The 26,407-nt window shown below is 39.9% G+C and overlaps 1 protein-coding gene across 2 annotated transcripts in view; it reads left to right on the plus strand.

The window, feature by feature from the left end:
- Positions 1-26,407, plus strand: part of SUPT3H (SPT3 homolog, SAGA and STAGA complex component) — a 242,743-nt gene that overhangs the window by 155,718 nt on the left and 60,618 nt on the right. For both annotated transcript variants that reach the window (XM_072332924.1, XM_072332925.1), the window contains 3 exons: positions 1,559-1,645; positions 2,920-3,010; positions 4,483-4,619. In XM_072332924.1, coding sequence (XP_072189025.1) covers positions 1,559-1,645; positions 2,920-3,010; positions 4,483-4,619 — 315 coding nt within the window. The remainder of the gene's footprint in view (positions 1-1,558; positions 1,646-2,919; positions 3,011-4,482; positions 4,620-26,407) is intronic.

Raw genomic sequence — 26,407 nt, forward strand, 5'->3', positions numbered from 1 at the left:
AACTGCAAGGGCCAGCAGTGTTTCAGGGGGAAAATCTGAAACTCTTCACGCAGTATGTTTTGTGTTGTGCAGACTAGATACACTTCACATTTTGCATGTGTGTGATTAGCATGGAAAAAAATTAATGCGGTACAGTATTATGATTTATGGACTGATTTTTTTGCCCACCGAGCCCTTTCCAAAAAATAAATAATAAAATAAAATCCTTTCCCCCCTCTCCTCCTTTGGATATGAGAAACAGCTACTGTTTTTGTTGATCTTTTTAACTTCTGAATAGACCTATTTCAAGTCATAGCAGCATGGGAGCTCAGATTAATAATATACTTATTCAGGCAGTGATACTGACTGAAACCATTGCTAGTGTGAGTAAGAAGGATAGGATTTCTTTAAATTATTTTCAGGTGCATTCGTCCATTTCTGAAAGTAGAGTATGAGGATATTGTAAAATAAATGAAATTTTTGTTTACTGATCATGTTACAGGTGTGTATGTGTCTTAATATCAGGGATGTAAGATGTCTTGTTTAGATAGCTTTTGTTGTGGCCTCACAGTCAGTCCATCTATCAATTAGCAAACAAGAACAAGAGCCAATAAATGACTACACCCAGCCTTGTGGACACTGCTTTTAGATCTGGAGGAAATGTCATATTCCATGGTGTGAAGCATCCTATCTACGCCACCTCCTCTACAGCACTATCTCCAGGCAGCCTCAAAGACGAGAAAAGAAGGAGAGAATCCCATAGGCTCCTCTTTTGGCTTTGGGCCTCCTTAGCCTGGTAGTTTGATGAACATCAGCTGGTGTGCTCTTGGGCTGGGCTGCTATGATGTGTGCGTGTTTAGTGGCCTCTAAATCACCAGCCCTATGCTGACTGAAGGCACAGTCCAAGGCTGATGTCCGTCGTCAATTCCAAAGAGAGTTTTTGCCCTTTCTAGCACCATTTCAGGGATTCGGGGCCTTCACAGGCATGGCCAATTGGGACCTTTATGATAGAGGCTTGTTCCTTTGGTTGCATCATGAGTATACTGAAAACGTCTTCATATGGGTATGGTTTCCATTAATGATAAGTTGAGTGAGACTGAGTTTCTTCCCAAAAATACTTCCATAAACTGTTTGAAATTTGTATATGTTCTTCTGAAAGAAATTGTGAGAGGAATATTCTATTCTTCCACAGTTCCAGATAAAGCACTATGGCAAGAATTTGGCATTTTTACATTGCCTGAGTGAATTCTGTGTTTGTTCTCGGGGCAAATGTGGTTTGAGGGGGAAAAAGAAAAAGCAATGCAGTGCTTTTCAAAAGCAATCATTTGAAATAGAAACCAAAAAGCTTTTCCTTGAGATTCATCACAAGTTTTACAGGCTTCTCATAGAATTGTTATTCCCTTTTTGCCTAACGAGTGGAGTGAGTGACACCTTTGAGAGTCTCAGCTTGTGAAGTGCATATCTGGTATTTAGCTATATACTACCATGCAAAATATTATCCGAACGTATATGCAAAACCTGGTATATCTATATTTTTTTAACACAGATGCAGCCATCCTAATGTGTTTGTTTATTGTAGTTGCAGCAAGCTGCTGAAGTTTCTCAGCTGAGAGGAGCTCGAGTCATCTCTGCTGAAGACCTCCTGTTTCTAATGCGCAAAGACAAGGTATGGTAATGAGACAGAATGGTCTTGTTTTGCACAGCAGGCTCCTTATCATGTTTAAAGTGTTTGCTCCTCCATACACATGAATAGCTTTGTTGGAAGGTGTAGCTGTACTGCAGCTGTATTACATGTTGAACAATAATTGTGTGACATTTCTTATTTTCTCCAGTGACTTCAATTATGAATAGATTTGTTTTCACTAGTATTTAGGGTGAGTACTAAACATTACAGCTCACAGCAACTTCTTAATTGTCTGTAATATAAAGGATCCTTACCTGGTCTTGTGCAGTGTCCCTGCCTATAGCTAGGGGTTGGAACTCCATGATCATAAAGGTCCCTTCCTACCAAAACCATTCTATGATTCTTATCATTTGTATTCCTTTGATTTCTATTAAAAACAATTATTCTTATTTCCTCCTATCAATGGAAAACACAGAGGCAAGTGTGATATTTAACAATGTTATCATTTTTTAATGTTCCTTTTTATTTTAATATTCTTCCTGTATTTTGATCTCACTAAAATCTCCAGATTGAGATATGTTCTGCTTCCTGTGTGAACTAAGTAGACCATGTCAATAATTTAAAAAACCCGTTTTCCATAAGAACATTAAAGTCATTTTATCTCTTCCAATTTCAGAATTATTCAAAAATTCTTAATATTTATTTTTATCTAATTAATTCCTTGTTCTTTTGCCTCCCTTTCGCTGTTTTTCTTTTCTTGTTTGGTGGAGGAAACCCGATGACTAAAAACATATAGAAAGAAATACAACCATAAAGCTTGGAACCCAAATGCAGTTACTTTATCTAATGTGCCCAGTGATGATATAATGGAAACAGTGGTTGATATGAACATGAAAGTTCATGGAAGTACGCATGCCTAGATATGAATTTCCAAACAAAGCAAGGATTTTGGAGTGCCCTACTGAAGCTTGAATTTTTCCTGTCTGAGAGTGAAACCCATTGCAGTCTCACAGTGGGCAAACAAAGCACCAAGCTGCTCACATAAATACCTTGGCATTCTTGCTATATGTGGATTTTCTTGGAAATTGGGAATTCTGAACACTGTAAAAATTATATTTATTCTCATAACAGAATGTCCCTGTTCGTCTGTTGGACTAGATGACCTTTGAAGGTCCCTTCCAACTCAAAGGATTCTGAGATGCTATGGTTTGTGTTATGTGCGATGCTGTACAGTTTGTGTATTCGTGTGTCATAATGTTAGTCTAAATAAAAACAGTTCTATGGAATGCTAACATCAATGTATTTTTTTCTCACAGAAGAAGCTTAGGAGGCTGCTTAAGTACATGTTTTTTCGAGACTACAAATCTAAAATTGTGAAGGGCATAGAAGAAGATGACCTCATTGAAGGTAGAAAAGCTTTCCTTAATTTGGGAGGTGTTTGTTATTATATAAATGCCCAGAACAGCTCACTGCAAAGTATTAATGTCTTCTCTAATACTTATTCAAGTAAAAATTACAGCTTCAGATGTAGTAACTCGGTTTTAAATTACTGCTTTTCCATTTGCATTACTTCAAAGTTAAGATTTTCCATCTACCATCCGAATGATAAGTAACAGTGCTTAATGTTGTAACTCTGCTGAAGCTAAGAAACTGGTGCTGATTAAAGGGCTAATTGATTTCAGCATGTGTAATTTAAATATGTCAGCTACCATGTGCAGGGGAGATTGTCAGCTGAATGGACATTTGTTAGCTAATTACCAAAAGGTTTTGACATGCTTTACAAAAAATACCATAATCTGAAGCCATTTAATACTGATATATGACTTGGCCTTATTTTGGTGCCATTTAGCATTTTGTACTTTGAATCTGTCATTTCAGGAATGGGAAACACTTTTGTTTTTCCATTCCATAAAGACGTGGCAGTTTTTTATCAGTAGCACATTTAAAAGCCAAACTCCTTGAATTGAGAAAAGCACTAATCAGTCTCATTGCATTTGGTGGTGTAGATTTACACCAGTAGAGCAAAATCTTGCTATGTTTTTATTGGTGTATCCAGCAATGCCCATACAGCACTTTCGTGTTTAACTTATTTCCTTTCTCAGAGCCTTGGATATTTTTATCACCCTCTCCATGAATTCTTTGTGTTTAGTTCCTCTGAGCATCCACACTGATGTTAGGTCAGTGTTGCTCCTCATGCTTCAACTTGGTCAAGGCATGGATAAGGTTTGGTCAACTCATTTGACTTTTCCTAAATCATTTAGATGCTCAAGAAATACTTCCTAAACACACTTCGTCTTGGTTTTGGATATTGCATTCTCTGGAAAGCTGTGGTAACTTGTAGCCATTAGTTTTGTTTCTTGAGTCTTGTGTATTTATAGCTGTTGTTCTGCCTAGCCCACTGACCACCTTGCCCAGGGTTCGCTAGACTTTATGTTGAGCCCATCACCTGTGGAGCTGCATCTTAATGCTTGTGTGAGGGTTCACTTTAGATTTTAGGTAATTTGGGTGTTCTGATGTTCTGTATTCATATGAAAGTGTTACTCCTACATGGTATGACACATGAGTGAGCTTTCATACAGCTCATATAGCACTGTGGGTTCTTCAGTGAGAAATAACAGTACCTGGTAGACTAGATTCTTCTAGATTGCTAAAAAGATTAGGTTGTACTAATAAACATTAAAGGGGACTTTATACTACAGTGCTTCTGCAACAAAGCAGGACGTCACCATGGTTGGGTTGCTCAACATATATCAGGGCAAGAAGGACAACCTACACAGTGCATCTGATTCTAAAAAGTTATATCCCTCCTAGGGATATAGTTTGATGCTTGGAGTAGCCAAATAATTTATGTTTGCTCTTCATTTCTTATCTTTGTGTAGACAAGTTCAGCAGCAACAACACCAACAAACGGCAGAAGCTTGCTCAAGACTTTCTCAATTCCATTGACCAGACAGGAGAGCTCTTGGCCATGTTTGAAGATGATGAGATTGATGATGTCAAGCAAGAGCGGATGGAGGTAATTCTTATGTTTCACTGATATCCATCTCCTGCAGAGAAAGCTGTGAAATATTTCATACATCATGCTGTTCTGCTGCCTTTCTCGTGTTGCATATTGTATCGCTGTTACATGTTTATTCCTTTTGCCCAGATGGTCAAAAGGAATCTTATTTCCATATTTTTCCTATTCCTTCAAATGTTTGCTGATATCTAAGCACACACGCTGGGAGGGAAGATTATGAAAGTGTAGTTATGGATCTTTGTCTGCCATGTATTTGTATTTCCTTCCCGTAGAAAGAATTTCTATTTTTCATTCTTGCTCTCATTGGAAAATTATGCTTAAATAGCAATTGAGGATTCTTTTCATATAACACAGCTTTCATAAAAAAAGAAAACGATTCTGTGCATACACACTTCAAGACATGCTCTTCTCACCTTCTTATCTATCTGAAAAATTATGCCGACATTATAGAGTGCAGAACCATGTCACTCTTAACAAACTAACCTGGAACCAAGAATTCTAGCAGCATTAGCATGGGAGTTTCTGAAACGGTGGTTTTGATGTTAGTTTTGCTTGGTTTCACCAAGTCCTAGCAATATGACCACAAGACCTGTGTGTGAGCGAGTTGCCACGTGGGCCTTATGATAGAATCCTTATTGTTGGAAGGGACCTTTAAGGACCATCCAGTCCAACTCCCCTACAATGCACAGGGACACCGCTGGATCAGATTGGCTGGGGCCTGATCCAACCTTGTCTCAGAAGTCTCCATGGATGGAGCATCAACCACATCTCTGGGCAACCTGTGCCAGTGCCTCACCGCCCTCACCATAAAAGACTTTTTCTTGAGAGCATTTGTCCTTGTTCTATCACAACAGACCCTGCTAAAGAGCCTGTCCCTTTCTGGATCCCTGTGTTTTCACTATTAAATGAGCATTTTCTTGAATATCACTTACTCCAAAGTATTTTAAAGATCCACAGGCTATATCAGGGCCAGGGCCAGTTTTCAGGCTCTGAAGGCAAATGGCATTGACTGGCTTGCATCCCCATAGCTAAATTTTCTTTCCACCCTGAACAGGCTAATTCTGTCAATAGTGGATATGGACAATGCTCCACAACCCCTTTTCTTGCCCATTTCTTGCTCATGCCTTGTGTGGGCAACTCGTCAAGGGCAAAATTGTGCAGGGTGTCTGCTCACAATTGCACACAATTTCCATATTTTTTTTAGTCAGAGGTGTAAGATTCGTGGCTGTTGGAAAGCTGCTATTTTTAGAGTGCTTTTTATGCCCTTTCATTACCGGAGCTGGGTACTTCGGTTTGATTTTGTTTCCTATGATGAGGTGGCTGATGCACTCAGTAATATTTGTCTGTTTAATATTTGCCTATTTCACTTTAAGGTTTCGTGGAATATTCTATGGAAGAAACAACCTGATTTTTATCCTGCTCTTTCTGGGACTTGCCCAGTCATGTTTCCCCTTCCTTCTCTCCATTACAGTTACTAAAAATCTAATCAAGAATCCATTTTTCCAAAGAGCTGGGTTGGGAACAAGTCCTATGTATCCACAGCTGAGAGTCAGTGCTGTAGAGCAGCTGTTCCCAACCACTATTTGTGTTTTAGAAACTGGTGTTTCTTCTATTTACTTTTGTAGAAATGTATTGATGTAAAATGTTGTTTTGCAGAAATGCAAGCATATCCTTTGAGCTCATATGCACAGAAATAGATAACAGCCCTGCTTGGAATTACTGTTATGGGATTGACTTTCTGCTCTTTTTTAGGTTCTTTTCTGTTATTCCAGTACAATCTAAAGCCTAAAAAACTGGACAAATGACTACAAGTATGAAATCCCTTGTTCCAGACAGGGTCATATCTAACTTTCTATTTGTCTGCAGTCAAATACTTCTCTTTCAGCTGATGGCTCATCGTGGTTTTCATCACTTGACTATTCACGATCTGTAGGATACATGTATTGAAAGTAATTCTCTCTACTGCTTCACTTTATTACATTTCATGAATAACATGTTTCCATGTGAAAAAAGTAAATATATATATATCAAAAATCAAGGTTTACTTATTTTGGAACAGAAACATAAATTATACACAAGTATGAAGTCAGTACCATGGATTATCTCTCTTATTCATTTTTCAATGGCAAAACACGAAACACTGGTTGAGACATGCTACTCCAAAAGTTCAGCTTTGTTTTTCTTTTAGGCTTTGTTGTCACTTTCAGGCGGGTAGAAATAAATCACAGTGGGAAGTGTGATCCAGTCCTATAGGAACAGTTCTACACTGAGAGGGTGGGTAGTTGCTGGAACAGGCTGCCCGGAGAGGTGGTGCATTCCCTGTCCTGGAGGTGTTCAAGGCCATGCTGGATGGGGCCCTGGGCAACCTGATCTAGTGCTTCATGTAGAGTTTGGGAGGAAATCCGATTTGCCTGCAAAAGGGGTTGGAGCTTGATGATCTTTGAGATCTCTTCCAACACAAGCCATTCTATGGTACTTATTTGGTTTCCTGTGTTGTCAGTGGATGGGTTAATGGAGTACATCACATTTTCTTTGCACAGTCAATTATATTCAATCCATGCTGAGTTTGGGAGGAAATCCAATAGACACTTAAAAAATTATAAGAGTGTTCTTTAAGGAATTAGTATACTTGACCCATGAGCTGTGATCTAAAGGCAGTGGTCCTTTTAGGTATCAATTACCTCAGACATGAGTGACTGTCTTAGTTTGGACAACTGCAAGTGATTTCAGTTACATGTTGCCTTGGGCCAAAATCATGCCAAGTTGTCCCGAGCATATGATAAACATGTATTTCTGATGTCATTGTGGGCTAAACAGGATATTATTGTTTAGCAGTATGGTTTCAGTTATGAGACAAAAAGCAAATATTATTTATACTTTTTTTTTTTTTTTAAGCACATTTTATGGAATTAGATCTAAAACTTCATGAGAGCACTTGTTGTTCTGTGAGGTCTGTTCTGTTTGTACCACAGAGGAGTAAGCAAAGCCTCAAGCTACTTTCAAACAGCAAAAAAGGTGGAAACAGGTCTACATTTTTGCCTGAAAAACATCCCCTAATGTCACATTACAAGGAAAGGACATTCCTTTATGACTGGATGTAGATCTTACTGATGCATCCTACAGCTTCAGTTTGAATCACAGACCATTACTGAGAGTAATAAAAGCAATAAGCAAATGACAGTCAATTTGTCTTAAATGTGAAGGGCGGGAATTAAAAACAAAATGCACATTACTTTTCCATAATGCATGATTATGTTGTCAATGCATTTTGATCAGATGATAATAGCAGTGATAGCAATGAATAGTAGCAAATCAGCCAACTGTACTGACAAAAGCAAACCAAAACCGAAGTTGTAAAGCACTGCTGTCTTGCTCCAAAATCATAAAGTAGTTTGCCCTCCTAAAATAGCAGTAAAACAGAAGTGATGTGATGCTCTTCCAGGTAAGAACAGGTGTAGATGAAATAAAATGTTCTTGTTAGTAGATGTATTTGAACTGTGCAAATGGAGATCATAGAATCTGTCTCTGTGACAAGTGACAGTGCACAGAATGTCAGTTTCTTTTTTATTGTACTGGTTAGTCTCAAACTGTTTCAGTTTGGAACACATCAGGGGGAAGGTGGATGTTCAATAAGATCTTTGCATTTTGGAATGGGCTGCCCAGGGAGGTGGTTGAGTCACCATCAATGTGTGTTTAACAACCCTTTGGATGTGGTGCTCAGGGCCGTGATTGAGCGGAGGGCTGTTAGTGAGGGTAGGATGGTTGGGTTGGGGTTGGACTTGATCTTGAAGGTCTTTTCCAACCTGAGCCATTCTATGATTCTACCATTTATCCTTATTTTGCAGTTTGGGTCGAGGTGCAGGTGTGTCTGTTTGTGCCCTTGTATTTCTGCTCTGAACCTCTCCGAGGACCTGTCCATATAAAACTCGCTGCAGGTTTGGCAGCATTTTGTGAATGGGAGCTCCAGTGCTGCTAACTGTTTGTATGAGAGCCTTGATCGAATTTACAGTGTCCTGTTATTGAAACCAAGCAGAGGTCTTTTAAAATTTCAGTCAACTTAATGGCAAAGAGGACTTCTTTCTCAGTCTCTGAAAGTCCATTTTTTAATCATTTGTTTTATGGTGCCAGTACCTCCCCCACCAGGAAAAAACAAATTCCCTTCAGAAATCTGAACTGGCGTCCAAAGGGCTGCTTGGAGCATCACACTGTGAATACTCCATTTCAGTTTTGTTCCCCTGGGACCAAAGGAAACACCATTCATCTGTCCCTCTGAGTGCTAGTTTTGGGATATATTTCCAACACTCAGATGTTAGATGGCAGTAATTTAGTTGCAGTAGCTACCGTAATGTTTTCACAGTACATTGCAGATTTGAATAAACAGTAGAGAAACATCAGAAACACTTCAGGTATTTAAAAACTACATCTACATGCTGCTGTTGTAAGTTCATTGTGGATGTGATTTTTGCAGCCCTGCTCAGTAATTATATATCTGTTTATGAGAAATCTGTACCAAGCAGACAGAAATGGGGTACACTATGTGCATTGTACAATACATGGCAATAAAGATTAGGTGTGTTTGAAATGTGTCCCTTGTTCAAGTGAAGTTAAATGGCTCCATTTGAATTTCATCTGTGTAAGGTATGATTAATTTGTGCCTATAGAAGACACTTAAATACACCCAAATGCACCTTGGGGTGTAAGAAATAATACTCTGGACGTCCACTCTGTTTCAATCATAGTTATTTCTATGATGTCGACTTTGTAGACTCGGCATTTATGTATTTATTGGCACAGGGAAGTGATGGAGTCTCTGGAGGTGTTCCAGAACTGTGGAGATGTGGCACTGAGGGACGTGGTCAGTGGGCACGGTGGAGGTGGGGTTGGGTTGGGCTTGGGGAGATCTATTCCAGCCTTTATGATTCTGTGATTCTCTCCTTAAGTTTTGTATTGAATTAAGGAAAGTCGATTACTTGTTTGTGTCTTTCAGAGCTCCAGACATCAGCTGTGATTCAAAATCTCCACAGCACCAGTAACAACAAAACTGATAATCGGAAAAGTTTCAAAGGTGTTATTACAAAACTGAGGACAAGGAAGTTCCAACTTTACAAATCAGTATCTATTCCTTTTTCTTAGCATGGAGGGTTTATTCTCTCCACATTTATGAGCACAATTAAGTATTTAATTCAATTAAAGAACAGTTTGTAGCTCTGCAGCATGGAAAGTTGTGTAAAACCCTGACAGCTGTGAAAATTGACTCCACATCCAGTTAGCTCATGTGGCAGAGAATTAGCTGAAATGGGGAAGGCAATTAATGGCAAAACTTCCACGCAGCATTAAGCTGCGGGCATCGAGTTAGCCAACCAAAAGTTATACAGCTGAATCCTTTTTCTACTGACACAGTGGGCAATACTGGTGGTAGGTGAACAGTTGGGACTTTCTGAACCACAAAGACTCCATAATTCTGTGATACTACAGTAGTAAATTAGACAGTGACCAAGAGGATCCGCTGGTACTGGAATAGGAAAGAACTTATTCCGTATTTCACACTTTGACCCAAGCACTGTCCCAAAGGAATCCTGGGTATGGTTTGGAAGTTAACCTGGGGCAGAAGATCCTGGCATTGTGTGGTTGTAATGTGCCGTTCTGGAAGGTTCAGGTGCAGGATACAGGGTGCTCCACTGTCACCTTGGAGCTAGGATGAGGACCTGGCATTTTGCAGTTGAGACAACACAAACTTGGTGGCATAATTCAACGGGAAAAAAAACAAACACCCAACATGAGTTCTTATGCTCAGCAGGGATCCAAAGGATGGTGTTGAATGACTCAAATTCGTTGTACTAATTTGGAAAAGATGTACAAAGAAAATAAGCAGGAAGTGATTAGGAAAGAGCTTTGAGGCCTTCTAATACTACAGCACTCATTTCACTGACAAAAATTATGCCAGTGTAAGTGCTGTGTGCGGTCATTACTCTTTAGGGAGTATCTGTTCATGCAGGGTGTATCAATAACAAACTGGAATTTGATTTAAAGTCCATATGGAAAGATTAGTGCTGTTGTACAAACAACACATACTTAATAGAAACTGCATGTCAGAAGACAAACTAATAAGTTTTATGTTGCTAAGCATGAGATCACTGTTTCTCATAGCACATCTTTCTTGATATGTAATTTTCTGATGATAAATTTGTTCTTCTGCTTCTTCAGAAATGATTATTTTTACTGATTTCACATTATTCTTGACAGAAACTTTATTTTGGGACAGAATCTGATGTTTGGTTAAGGGGTTGACTTTTATCTTACAGTATTGTGCCTAAATCTACCTCGTTAATTTTTAGAATCACAGTTTATAAGCCGTCAGCCTCCTTAGATTTTAACAGCTATGGTCTATGAAAGAATTTTCCCTGGGGTAAGATTTAGCTGCAGATGAAAATGTTCCAGTTTGTTTTGGGTGTTTGCATATCAGCTAGTTGTCTCATCTCCCACTGCCGTCATTGGAGGACACATAGTGCAGTCTAGAGAGGTGTTCTACTGAATAGATACTTGTATCTTCATCACAGTGGGCTTCATAGCTCTTGGGACTCTGCTAGATATACTCATCTTGTATGATCTTCTGAGTTATGGGTGTCTGTTCTGGTTTTGTCCTGGCCATATTTTGGCAGTAGAAGATGAAAGAGAAGTATTAGAAGAGAAGGTTTGCATTTTGGGGATGGGAAAAGGCATGGCACTGGGCAGCCTGGTCTGGGGTAGTTGGCGACCCTGCCCATGGCAGGGAGGCTGAAACTAGATGATTTTTGGGGTTCTTTTCAACCAAGGCCATTCTCTGATTCTATGAAGTATATATGCTTGCAGAGTAGAATCGTAGAATCATTAAGGCTGTAAAAGACCTCTAAGATCATCTAGTCCAACCGCCAACCCATCACCATCATGCCAACTGACCATGTGCCCCAACGCTGTCTTTAAAAATACTCTCACAGATCTGTTATCAGTTTATTTCCTCCTGCTTTGCATACAGAATTGCATCTTGCACCTGCCGCATCATTTACACCATCCTAAGTCACAGCCTTACATATTAAGACTAAGAGTGTTTTTAAAAAAGGAGTAGGAAATGTGTGTCATTGTTCTTTACCCAACATGGTCACAAATTGGACTAATGGATCCCATTAGCAGAACACAAATGGTCAGATCATACCTTTAAGAGCCTTATGTTGCTAGAAGTGTTTTTGTGTGGAATATATAGTTGCAGCCTTAATTGTAAGCCAATTGTACACCTGTGTGAACAGGCCAAATAAGAGGAGTTGTTTTGGATTTGAGAAGTGACTTGGCGGGGTACTCAGATAAGAGGAGGGAATTTCATGCTGTGGGACAATGGATTTCAAGACAGTGTTGGAAGAGACCAGGATTTCCTTCTCCCTTAAGCTGCCATGCTACAAGTTGGGCTGAATTTCACTGCGCTGCAGTTGTCTCACATTTTAAATGTCTGAGGTGTTTAGGCCTGCTGTTGTGCTCAGAACTGAGAGAAGCAATCCAGGGGAGGTTCCTTTTTTGTTTGAGAGAGAAATGCTTTTGGTTTGTTTGCTGTTGTGCAAAACCATTGAAGTCACATTTGCAGGAGTTTCATTGGGTGTCAGGAAGAGTTCTGTTGCTTTCAGGGTGGTCCTTTCTGGAGAGAGAAGTTCTGAGCATGCAGCCTGAACTTGATAGGAAGAAAAGAGCGTTGTATTGTAGAGATCTACTAGACAGCAAGGTCAACACCAGCTCCCTGTAGACCACCTGCTTCTGTTGGTGCAGATAAATGCTAAGATTTAAAAGAGTGTATTGTGGAACAACCAAGAAAAAAAAAGCACGTTAATTCTCTGAGCAATGGGGTTTTTTTTCAGTATGGCAAAAGAGATTGCACCAAAGTTAAGAATCCAAATAGAGGGGGAATTCATTTCTCTGTATCAATCCAGTGTTTCCAGGTGAGTGCAAAGCCAATTAAACTAGCAGCGTCTCGAATGTAAATTAGCTGTCTGGACATCAAAGCGTTGGTGACCATTATCCAGTGCAAAAATAAGCCTGCTGGTTTTAATGGTGTCTGTGATTACACACTGCTCAGGAACGTTTGGAACACCAGGAAAAAGCAGTTTGTCTTTGGGAATGGTTGGATTGGTTAAAAGTAAACAGAAGGTAAACAGAACTTGTTTCTCCATATGATCTATGACTGCAAATACTGTGTCATTCTTGTCAGAGCTGGAAAAAGCTTCCAAATGGAAAAGAATTTCTCTTATAGTCATTGATATCAATAGACTTTTTGCAGTGCTACAAACATTAGATGATTAGGATTTTCTCACCTTGGGGTTTATTGCTATGGTTACATAAAGTTTAGTGTTTGTTTGGGTCTTCAGTCCCGGTAAAATTTTGTTGGTTTTAGAGCATTTTAGTGAGTGTTGCTCACACTGCAAACTTAGGCAGTTGTGCTGGGAGGGCAAGGTGTTGTTTGCTGTTCTGTCTCTTAGAGCTTTGGGTATTTTTCTGCCACTGTTTGCTGTCTTGTAGGAAGAGGATGGTTCTGGGCTGTTGTATTTTGTATTTTTGACATCCAAATGACCGTGTTTTAACTTAAGTTTTGGAAAGTTTATATATATATATAAATATAATTTATATCTATAATTAAAGGTAGACACACATGCATACAAACAGTGTTTCCACAGAGCATTTGATTAGGAGCCAAACGTAAGACTAAAGAAACATTCTCTAAGTGTATTTTAATACCATGTTTATTTGTGATCTTGTATTTAACGGGTTTGTTACTCATGTACTCTCTCGTCACCATACAGTGGTGCTTACAACACAGTTATTGTTTAGGTAAACTTGGGAGAACTGGGAGCAAGGAGTGACGTTGAAATCTGACAAAGATCCCATTGGTGGCAGAGGACTGAAATTGCTGTAAGGCTTCAAAGCAGTTAAGCAAATCAGTGGTAATAATGGCGTGTACTACTGAGGTTCACAGAATCACACCAAGGTGGAAGTGGAAGGGATTTCTGGGTCCATCTGGTCAACCCTGCTCCAGAGCAGTGCCCAGGACTGCATCACCCGTGCAGCACAGAAGTGCTTTTGCTGATACAGTTGTGAAGGGAGAGACTGAAACCTACATACCACAACCCAGTATTTAGGGCAGGGAGCTTCCCAAACAGGCTGTCCTGTGGCTGCTGCCTGCAAAGCTGCTTGGTGCTGGAGCAGCCTGGGTCATGGCTGCTGGCTGCTGTTGGGGCTCCCAGACATCTATCTTGTTCCCTTTGAGGATTCATATCACAAAAGCCTTCAAGGGAACAAGCTGTGTGCACAGATTAAGGTGATGGAGGAAGGATGTTTATGGGATTTTAATGGTGTTCTATTTCAACTTCTTCAGAAGAGGGAAGGCTCTGAGAGCCATCCTGCGTCTAGCAGGTAGGTGAGAACATCAACAAACCAGAAAGGATGTTGTCCTGCTTCATCCATAGGAGTCTGAGATGTGCCTCTCAACCTGTGGTAGTGCCATCTGTAATATCTTTCTTACAGCATCTACCCTCTGCTGACAGGGTGGGCAAGCAATGTGTCATAACAGCCTGTATGCTACAGACAGGATAGAGGAGCACTGGAAGTCATTTTCAGGCTGCATTCCAGCTGAGTGTAACAAAAATGAGCTCAAATGTATTGAACTGCACAACTTAATGGGGAAAAAAAAAAATATCTGCTAAAGGCTATTGAATATAAAAATGCAGCATTTGGTTAAAGCAGTGCCTGAGCCACAGATCACCAGCTTCTGGTTCAGCTGTTCAGGTAAAGAATCACCATGAGCTTGTCTTGTTGTCCTGCAGTTGTACTATTTGCTAAGCCTCCTCAGACAGCTACTGTTGGTGCCTGAGGCTCATGGAGATTCAGTCTGTCCCTCCTTAGGTAGATTTGATCTTCACTTTTGTCCTGTAGTTGTGGTGATGGTGTTTCTTTTTTCTTCTGATCACGGGATTATTCAGGACTAGTACAAGTTTTCTCATCACTAGAGGTCATTTTTGCAAGCTTCTGGTGTCTACTGCCTATGCTATTTGATTGAATTCAGATAGGATTTTGTGAACATTTTCTCAAAGAGAAGTACTTAAGCAAAAAAACAAGAATTAACATTATTCACTTAATAGTCTCTATCTTTGTATCATCGTCAACTTGAATGAGTTCCAGTCTGAAACCTCACAAATCACAGGATTTCGAGTTCTGTCATTTTCAGTTCCCATTTGCCAAGCCACCAAGGTCCAAGCTGGTTAGACCTACAAGAAACTTGGCTCCTTCCCACTTACACTGACAGTGAAGTTTAGGTATCATTAGAGATTCTAAATGATGTAATCTGCTGCCTAAGATTAAGGTCAATAAGACAGCATTTATTCCTATTTAATGAAGAGGTACATTAGACATACTAGCATGTGTGGTTTCAGAGTTCATTCTGATAGGACCGCGCTTGCAACCTGGTATTTAGACTATTGCTAAGATATGACCCTATGGCAGATTTTTAGAGCAGATGCCATTTTAGTATTGAAAGAACAGATGATGAATACAAAGTATGTCTATTAATATGACTTCAGTTTTAACAGATTTCCATGTAAATTAAAAGGAAAGGAATTAAAGAGAGCATAGGACCTCCCGCTGTATTGCATTGTCTCAAATCATTTCTTCCTCGTTATGCATTAAACTCAAAAATGATCAGCTGTGGGATCTTATAAGCCAAATAAAAGCAGTAATTCATAGCATGTTGAGTAAATACTGAATCAGATCTCTGGAAAGCAGGCCTGCCATTCAGAAGGACTTTGTTGACAGACTAAAGAAATGAGCTGACAGGAACCTCGTGGAGTTCAACAAAGACAAATACGGGATGCAGTAACCCCATGCACATGTACAGCTTGTGGGCTAGCCACATACTGGGCTGTGCTAGCTAGAGGTTAGCCAGCAGGTCAAGGGAAATAATGCTTCCCTATTCTTCAGCACTTGTGAGACTGCATCTGGAGTCTGTGTCCAGTTCTGTGCTCCCAAGAACAAGAAGGACTTTGACAAACTGAAGGCAGTCTGGCAGAGAGTCAGCAGCAGGTTTGGGGGGCTGCAGGACCTGACGTATGATAACAAGCTGACAGAAAAGGGCTTGTTCAGCCTGAAGGCAAAAAAAGCTAATGGAGGATTTTGTTGCTGGTGAGATAACGAGAAGCAAAGGGCAGAATAAAAGAATCGATTCAGTTGGAAAAGACCCTTAAGACCGTCAGATCCAACCATCAATCTACTACTGCTGAGTTCACCACTAGATCATGTTCTTAAATGGCCTGTCTGCCCATCTCTTAAACACCCCTAGGGATGGGGACTCCACCACTTCCCTGGGCAGCCTGTTCCATGAAGAAATTATTCTCAGTGTCCTACCTAAACCACTCTTGGTGCAGCTTGAGGCCTTTTCTTTGTGGCCTATCACCATACCTTCCTTCCATCAACCTCTCATCAGGTAGTTGTAGAGAGACATGAGGTCTTTCCCGAGCTTTCTCGTCTCCAGATTGAATAAAATCAGTCCCTCAGCTGCTCCTCATTCATCTTGATTTCTAGAATTTGGACAGATAAATAATTAGAAGAAAAAAATCTGATCAAAAATGGAATCAGGCTGATCAGAAAAATCAAGGAATTCAAAGACTTGAAGAATATCTTCAACTAGAAGATTTTCCGAGCTCAACTGGTGCTGAGTCACTTGAGCTGAGCGGACCTGTTTGGAGCAGAGCTGAAGCAGGTATCAATGGAAAGATCACAAGCTTTTTTTCCACTGTAAATTTTTCTGCAATTCTGTGATTTTATTCTGAATTTTCCCATTTAGGAAATTAAAATGGCAGGTGGAGTAGAAATACAAGAGAGCTTTTATGAAACACATGAATGATAAACCGTATCAAATCTGTAAAGACCATTTAAAAATCTGGGTAGCATGGAATAGGACGTTCCAGCTTCTGCACTATATGCAATCTGTAACTGCTGGTATTTCCTGGAATAGACTTTTTATATGCACAATAAACAGGGTTTTCTGTCTTTCATTTTGTCTCAGCCTTGTGGTTTATTTTATCTACAATGTTGCTTGCTGTATTCTTCCTTAAGAATATGATCTGGCTGCTGTGCAAAATTGCAGTCAGCGATAGCTTCACACATGGGTAGTGGCGGCGGAATCAGAAGCAGTGAGATTTAAGCATAAGTGTCTGTTGGGCTGGTAATGTAATTAAGCCCTACATGTTGTAAAGTGAGATGCATACTCACCCAACCCGCTAAAAACAGACCCACAGCATTCCTAACAGTGCAGCAGAGCAAATCACAGAGCCATAGAATGATTCCGGTTGGGAAGGACCTCTAAGATGGTCTTGTTCAACCATCACATAATCTCAGACATTAAATCTTATGTCCTTTCTTTTCGTTTTGCTCTACTGTCTTTGGTTGATAGCTGCATGCCTCGATACCTTCACAATCAGACACTTTCACAAAGTGAATCAGGAGAGGTTGTTTTAATTTGGGTGCTCACTAACAGTTTTTCAGGTAGCTGCTCAACATCAAGTCCTCATGGAGGTGAACATGTGGGTCTTAATCTTTGCTAACGTTATTCAGATCAACATTTGACCCTTTGAATAGGCTGGGGGTGTACATTTAGCTGACTTTGGAATAGCAAAAATCAGGCCTTGTTGTCACTGTGGGTTGGCAAAGTACATCCAAACCCAGATTTATATTATCAGGGGGGACAAAACCACAATATTATCACTAGAAAATATACCGATTGTGCATAGAGAGTAAATTTTAGAAATTGATTTGTGTAACTTCAGCAGATCTGTATCAAGTGGGGAGCCACAAGTTTATTTTTGACAGAAGAAAACATTTCTCACTTGGCCTGGTGGATTTATGGCTCATAGCTCTTCCCACCTCTGTGTGCAGGTAGCAACAGGCTGCGAGGAGTTCTTTGTCATCTGTATCTACTATTCTAGAGACTTACATTGATTTACTTCAGGTATTCTAAAAGAAACAGTATTAAAAGCCACAAGAAAATGGTATAAATTACTAATATCAAAACCACCTTAAGGTGTATATTTTTTATTCTCAAGGAGTTCCTAGCTTGAGCGTTTGATTCCAACTTGTTCTTTGGGCAGCTTGCATAAGGGCCAAAGGTATCACAGTTAAGTGCTGTTGAAACTTTGCAACTGGAACTTAGGAAGCAATCATTACATTTGGTTTTCCACTTGATCAAATGAAGGAAGGATGGGGAGTCTTGGTCAGGGAGCTGGATTTTATTTCCCAGGGCTGACAGCCATTTCCACGGCTTTATCAGACCTACTAGGAACTTTTCCTACCATGGTCAGATGGTATTATTTAACATCAGTTCATCCACTTGTGTGGGATTCAGATCCTATATCACACAGTGACTCTGACAAGAGGATGCTTTTACTAGGAGCGTTATTCAAAGCACTGTTGACTTTCTCAGGCTGCAGACATCTGCAGAAAAAACCTTGTAGAACATAGAGCATCTGGTATCGAGTCCTCGCTCCTTGCAAAGACCATATCAAACAGCTTAGGAATGGGACACGTACCCTACATCCGCTTGGAAATACCGTCTTTTTCTGTTTACTGTAGATGTGTTAGCTGTCAGCTCATATCATCAGCTAATAATTTTATAAATGAAAATCTGAAACTCAAGCAAATCTTCATCTACTAATCACACCCTTCTGAAATTGGGCGTTAACTCTTGCCGTACCCCAAGGTTGGAGGTCTAAATGCTGGTTCGGGTATTTGAAGAAATATATCAGTGAGGTGGCTGCTAACCTTGTTACCCTATATTGTATTTTAAAGAAAGAGACTAAAATGATGCCAACATTTCTGATGAATACTGAATGTGATTCTGAAAGTGTTGGGAAAACTCAGGAACCCTGAAGAAGCCAAACAACCACCAGTCAGGATGAAATTTTCTCCCACAATATATATGATGGCATGAGAATCCACAGCAGCTTCTGAGAGCACAGTCAAGTAATCAGTGCCAAACTGTGGCAGCGTTACTGTACTACATGCACCTTGATAATGAATAGACTTCAAGCTTCAAAGCTTTACTTCGAAATCTCACTATTGAAGGTGTTGTCCTTGGCATCCCAGTTACGTTATGTTGTTAAGTACAATATTTTTAAAAGAAGAGGTTTTTTTTTCTATTATTCTGCAACTGAGGGCTTTGCAATTCATTCATTCAATCACTCACTCATTCATTTATTCATTTTTTTTCTTGTAGATATTTGGTTCTCAGTGCCACTGCCCCTAATGCTTCTTTTTTCCTCAATCTGAAGCTATAAAAAGAAAACGTGCAACAGAAAACCTCTGATATGTGAATGGATTTTGACATTTCCAAAATTCAGTTCTTTTCATTTTGAGGTTACGTTGGCATGCCTGTAGGTGTCTACTAATACGAATATCACTGTGGACAGTGGCACACATTCAAACTCTTTATAAGTGATTTTGAAGAGGAATTCGATCTCTTCCATTCTTTTCTGGAGGAGATCTCAGTAGTAGGATCCTGGGTATCTGTTGCTCAGCTCTAGATTTCAAGCCTTTTTACCTTTTAAAATCCTTTGACTAACTGCAGAATAAAAGTAGAATGAAAAAGATAGATTTCTATACTTCAAAATGTCCTCTGCTTTGTCTCCTTTGTTAATAGCTGAGGAGTTGGCACATAGAACCAGCCTGTGCTGATGCTTTTGGGAAGCACAGGTTTGATTGCAACTCATTTTAACAATGTGTGCAGGGAACAGTCTGTTGTTATCTTTATGTCTCTAACAGCCTGGCTGGATGAGTGAATACTATGTGCAGAGGTGTTATTAATGCAGTGCAACCATTTGCATAGCGGGCACTGCAAATTAGGAAGATTGAAGGTCAAATTCCCCAAAGTCGGCCTTTTTGTTTATGTTTTATGGCCTGAGCACTCTATATCACTTTTAATTACTGATGTGAAATAAACAGTGGCTTCTGTCTTACGACGGGACTCAGAGGAGCTGTGGTGATTTACAAGAACTGAAGATCTTAGCAGTTGGGTTAATGATTTGTAATTAAATTTACAAATCAGATTAAGCTTGAATGAATTCCTTTCAGGTGGCTTTAAAATAACACGTATCTAAAACATATGGTTACAATAAAGATTAATGTTGGGTTTAATCACTATGGTATCGTTATGTAAGCAATTTAGAATTAGAATTTTCTAATCATTCATCTCTTTCCAAATGAGAAAAAAATGAAATAAATGTTTTCTTGAACATTCTAAAATGCTCTTAGTTGTTCTGACTGTCATACACCCAACTTCATCATCAGTTCTGATTCCAGCATGTGGGTAGCTTTGGGTTTTGTGCATATCTGCAGCTAGTAGAAATTTAAAGCTATAGCTCATCCATTAGGCACATGTTTAGGTAGTGCACCTGAATACTCCTGGAGCTGAAGCTAGTGCCCAGCATCCCTCTATCTGATGAGGGAAGTATTAGGTTGGATGTCAGGGGGAAGTTCTTTACCCTGAGAGTGATGAGGTGCTGGAACAGCTGCCCAGAGAGGCTGTGGATGCCCCGTCCATCCCTGGAGGTGTTCAAGGCCAGGTTGGATGGGGCCCTGGGCAGCCTGGGCTGGTATTCAGTGTGGAGGTTGGTGGCCCTACCTGTGGTGGGGGGATGGAGCTTTGTGATCCTTGATGTCCCTTCCAACCCAGGCCATTCTGTGATTCTGTGATTCTGTGTTTTGATAAAACGGAGGTCTGGGGTGCTGCATTCGTGCTGCACAATGTATGAGTTCAAGCTAAATTATTTCAAGTCATTGAGAATTTCAGCAGTCACTGACATGCTGCATTCAGATACCTTCTGAGTGGTCAAAGTGTCTTTTGTCAATGAATTATGTCCTGTTGTAAACTAAAGGAGCTTTAAACAATTGCACGTGTAAAGTACTGAACGGGAGCAGAGTGCTGTAGGGTGTAGGTGGAATAGTGTTAACATTAGCTCATTACATCAATATTTGTAAGATTCTGATTCTCAAGGGCTGCTTCTCTGGAAGGCTGCATAGATTCATTATCAGCTTAAACCATTGGTACAAGAACTGCTTTTATCTCGAAAATATAAATAGTGACTTGTCAGGAGAATACGAAGAGTTTCCCACTTGACAAGTGAATGGAATGTGCAACAAAGGCTGCAGATGTCTGACATTTGAGCTGAGCCTATTACTTCTGCAGTGTCCTATACTAAAAAGCTTTTAAATGTTTCACAAAAAAATGTTTCTTCTAATGTGTTGTCTTAAATTCTATATTAGTTAAGCAAATATTTAAATATTATATTAGCTTTTCTGCATGCTTGACATGAATATAATTCTTCCTTCCTGCCAAGTATGTCAAAACCCAAATTCACTTTCATTTGCCAGGTTAAATGTTTATTTTGTTTTCCCACATAATGTACGCTTTAAAGTGTCACCAGCATACCAAATCTGATTGCTTTTTAATAGGAACGTGGTGGGAGTTTTTTGTTTTCCTTAGGAAACGGGATAAACGGTCAGTAAAGCTTATGGTAATGAATCCACACACAGTAGATGCTCTTTGCTCCCGCTCCCTAATCTCAAGATTAAAGACAAAAATCCTGCCGTAGGTGTTTTCATTCCTATACACACACGAAGAGTCCATGGTAGTGCATTGAACAAGCAGCATTACTGATAGGAGACCAGGACACGTAGCACCTTTTTATTCTGTTAAAGGGAATTGACTCACGAAGGCTCCACAAAACAAGATGTTCGCTGGTTTGGTTTGCACCAAAATGGCCGAGATTATTTAAAATATGATCCATTGGAAGATTGCTTTTAAAACACTGTGGGTTTGCTGTGCAGAACTCCTACGGGTTGGATGCTAAAAGCTGTTGGGATATATTTGCAAATCCTCTCACAAATCAATAAGTTGAAAGAGTCTCAAGATATTCTTCCACTCTTCACCAACCCAAGGCAAATGTCATTAACAAATCGAAATGTTCAGAATTCATTACCAGTAGAAGCTTGGTCAGAACTTTTCAGTCCAACGTCTTGTGCAAACTAAATTGTAAGGCATTGGTTTAAGTGTTACTGTGAAAGTTTTATTCAGTTTAAAAGCGTATGTTTTGAGATGGGATGGAGGAGGAGCAGGAGGCAATAGGGATGTTCATTTTAAGAGAACTCCCGGCGTGACTTTGGATGATGGTGATTGTTTTGAATTAATGGCAGCACATGTTTCTTTGGTTTTATGTAAACGCATAATGATTTTGTGGTTCATTTATCATTAGGTCTGGTGTAAGGGCCTAACTAAATAGATGGCTCTAAATTGGCTGGTGGTTCAAATTAACTTGCTTCCAAATGCTAAATCATCTTTTCAAATCCTAGAACTTTAACGTCTTCCTTTTTATTTCTTACATTAGAAAGGCTTAAGAGGAAGTCAAGGAGAAAAGAGAAGCTTGTGCAGAATCAAACCCTGCTTTTGGGAAAATAGGCATTTTGTGATCCTAGTTCTCATTTATACAGTGGAGACAACGCTCACAAGAAGACCGTGAACTATTCTCTTCCTTTACAAAATTGAGAAGCAATAATGAATAGCAGCATAAAGTACTGTGTGTAGTTAAATAACAAGTACCATTAATATTGGATTAATGAAGCATTCATACTGGGCCCAATTCCATTCCCAGTGTCACGAATGACATCCCAATAAATAATAACAATAATAAAATATGCTGATTTTTTTAGGGTCTACTTACCCCCACCCTCATTTACTTATAGAAAGTCATGAATACTCTTCTTAAATAAAAACAGACCAGTGTCTTGTGCTAGCAGGGCCCTGTAGTTCATTATCTCCTGGTTTCTATTGGGGCAGCATTTGTATGGCTAGAGAGTGAAGTTCTAAACTGACAGCCAGACATCAATTTGTTGTAGTCTTCTGCATTCCCACCGGTGCTCCCAGTGTTGTATAAAGTGAGTCCTAGCTGAAGAGTCAAAGCTGTCACGAATGTATGAAAGAACTCAGCCAAGTTCTCGACAGATCCAACTTTCATTCAGAATGTATTTTGAGTTGATTTGCTGGAAAGCAGCTCCTTCTGAAAGGGGAGAATGTTGGCTTGAGGAAGTATTACTGTGTGATTAACTTTAGTGAGTCTAACTAAGATTTCTAATCAGTACCTGAGCACGTGGAGGCAAAGCTATTTTAGAATCTCTGTTCTATCTGAATGTCCACTTTTCTGCTTTCCTTCCATGGGAGGATGCTAGCTATCTATACCAGATGCATCTTAGGGGGAATGCTGGGAATGCTTTTAAACTGAGACAGGGGAGGTTGAGATTGGATCTTAGGAGGAAGATGTTCAACCAGAGGGTGGTGACGCACTGAACAGGTTGCCCAAGGAGGCTGTGGATGCCCCATCCCTGCAGGCATTCAGGGCCAGGCTGGATGTGGCTCTGGGCAGCCTGGGCTGCTGGTTGGTGACCTGCACACAGCAGGGGGTTGGAGCTGGATGAGCACTGTGGGCCTTTGCAGCCCAGGCCGTTCTGTGATTCTATTCAGACCTATTCTGGATGCAAGTGCCTGTTCCTAAACTGAGTCCAAAACCAAATCTGCTGGTATTGGTGGGGAAACATTATCATCAGGATGAGAGTTACTTTAGGATGTTTTCAGATGATACATAATATATTAGCTACAAGAATCCAGTTAAGTGAATACACATTTTAAAGAACGTTTTTATCTGTCTGCTATTTAGTTTATCCATTTATCCACATCTCTGTTCATAAAATTAAAAGAAATACTCTATTTTTTTTTTCCTGGCTCGGTCCTTTCCTTTTACTTACATGTGAACCTCCACAAACGTTGTTTTATTTTTAAACAGATTCTGTCACTGATTTTGACTGTAAATTCGGAACAAAATGTAAATCTCATGCAGAAGGGAGCGCCTTGCTGTTTGCATCTCTCGGGCAGTGTGGTGATGCTTGGTTTGATGACTGAATGCCTTTCTTGTAAGATGCTGAGTTTAACCTCATCCATGAATGAGTACAGAGTTAGGAGAAGTGTTTGGAAGAATGCTTTCCAGAAGACATAAAAGTATCCTAATATTAACCCGGTATGTAAAGGTTTTGATGTACAGCCAGATGGAAACCACAGAAAGGTGTTACAGTGTCCCCAATCAGAAAAGTGAGGGAAGTTCAGTCTTTTTTCATATATTCATAAATCCCACATCACTTTTTAAGTGTGGCAACATCGTTGATCCCAAAATATTTTACCGTTTTTGGAAAGCTCTGGTAGAAGATAGCTGTAAATTTAATGCTTAGTTTTACAGAATTCATGATGATGCTTATAGTAACAGAAAAGAAAAAATATTTTCCTGCAGAAATCAAAGGTAGCCCATGAACTGGAAATGTTTCGTTTACAGGTTCCAACTCCACATTTCAGACTCACGGTAATAAATTCAGACAAGGAATTTGGATGTGATATGGAGCTGATTCAAATAAATACAGTGTGTGGAGATTTTGCATATGTTCAAAGGGAAATATTAGAGCAGCGGTGAGTTCCTATAAGGAGGTCACTGTTATTTATTCCTCTAGCACTGAGATCATGACCACTGGGAATTATTCCATTAATTTTGTTATTGTCTACGAGCTTCCATTTGCTTTCGTTCTTTAGAATTCCCTTGAAATTTTTACATAATTTGAGATTGTCTTGCCAGCTCCCTTCCTGCTACTTATCTGCTCTGTTAGCTTTCATTTTTAAATACTTAGAGGAAGATGGAGAGAGTTAACACACGTCCAGAGTACAAAGCCTCCTTTGTTATATGGCTTCGAGAGCAGAGCAGGAACCAAATTTACTGAGTCACTCTTTGGACTTGGCTTTTGTGTTGCTGTGCTGGCAAGGCTATCCTTCAGTCACGGGGTTCATCTGGTGTTTCAGACATGTCTGTAAAGCAGACCCAAGCCAGTGTCCACAGGGCTCCATCACTGACGTCTGCAGTTAATGGACTACTGAGAAATGCACAGATGTGATTCATCTGACCTACTGGTGATGTCTGTTTCAGGAAGAAGCCGGTCTTTGAAAGTATTTTATTACCTTTTTGACTAAAAGAGCTTTAGATGACTAATTAATATGCTGTAGATGCCCACCTTCATCAAATGAATTCTTTCTTTTGTCCCTGAACAGAAAATACCAAGTTTTGGGGGGTTTTTAAGTCTATTTTGATCTGTATTTGTTACCATCCACAGCAGGACATCTCTATTAACATAGAAATCATCTTCATCTGTCTGAAAAAGACCTCATGTTTTCGTCCAATAACGAAGATTCGAGGAAGTTTCCACTCATGAGCTTTCATAAACAACATTACATCAAAGGCCTTATTTGCTATGCAGATTTGTTCAGATTAATGGTTACTGCAGAACGTATGGTATGTTCTATAAGAGGTGGGCAAAAACGATAAAAACCTCCTGTATGTCTGTGCTTTATAGCCGAATCAAGTTTAGTGTTACCAGTTCTGTGGATCTTTCCCCAAGTGACGTTTTTATTTCCTGTATAAAACTCTGAGGAAGATTAATATTTGAAAATGCTCACTCATTAAATGCCTTTTTTCTTTGTTAACCAATTCAACTGTTATCGGAAAAGGACATTTTTCCATTGCATAGCAGAAGACCTCAGATAGTGGTAATTCTCAGAGAATTTCAAGATCCAGAGAATAAGAATGTATTTTCAACATATCATAGAATCACTAAGATTGTAAAAGACCTCTAAAATCATCTAGTCCAACCATTCACCTACCACCGATAGCACAAATCAGTGTGTGTTTTTGGAGTAATCATCTCATCATGAGGGTGGGCAGTGAGAGGACGAGGGGGATGGTTTGAAACTGAGACAGGGGAGGTTGAGGTTGGATCTGAGGAGGAAGTTTTTCCCCCAGAGGGTGGTGACGCACTGGAACAGGTTGCCCAAGGAGGCTGTGGATGCCCCATCCCTGCAGGCATTCAAGGCCAGGCTGGATGTGGCTCTGGGCAGCCTGGGCTGCTGGTTGGTGACCTGCACACAGCAGGGGGTTGGAGCTGGATGAGCACTGTGGGCCTTTGCAACACAAGCCATTCTATCATTTTATGATTCTGTGATAATCATCATAAATTGTTCTGTCTATTCTTTAAAAGATGCTGGACTCCAGATGAAATTCTGGTAGAACTGAAGCCAGTAGCAAAACTATCTGACTTCTTGCAAGCCTTTCAATATTGAGCCCTTCAAAAGTTGTTTTATTTATCCAATTACAATTGCAGCTGGAGATCTTGCGTGTACTCTGGAGCAGTCACCTAACTCCTTTTGCAATAGGTGCACCATGAGGAGGTATTTAGAAATCAAGGAATCACAGTATGAATACGCAGGCAGTTTGGGAGCCAACATCCTTGTCGTTAGCATTGATGCCAAACACAGGGGTGTCCAAACATGCCATACGCCATCTTCAAATGTTCCAGCTTAGCAGCTACTCAGCACATTTCCTCCAAATGCTGAACAGTTAGTAAGCAAGTTAACATTTGGCTTCTTGCCTTTTCCCCAACACAAAGACCTTGATATGTCAAGTGTGACAGCTCTGAAATGGAATCAAAATAAGATTGTTTTTCATCTTAGATGGCAGCTGACGACACTGAACTTCTTTCCTGTCTCTCTTTATTCTCTCTTTTTAATCCTTCATGCTAAAAGAGGGAGACAATGAAACACATTTTTGGAAGACTAAGCATAGTTGTACTGTGCCAGGTCCTATCTGCTG

Source organism: Excalfactoria chinensis, chromosome 3 (assembly GCF_039878825.1).
Source record: "Excalfactoria chinensis isolate bCotChi1 chromosome 3, bCotChi1.hap2, whole genome shotgun sequence".
In the NCBI taxonomy this organism is placed as follows: domain Eukaryota; kingdom Metazoa; phylum Chordata; class Aves; order Galliformes; family Phasianidae; genus Excalfactoria; species Excalfactoria chinensis.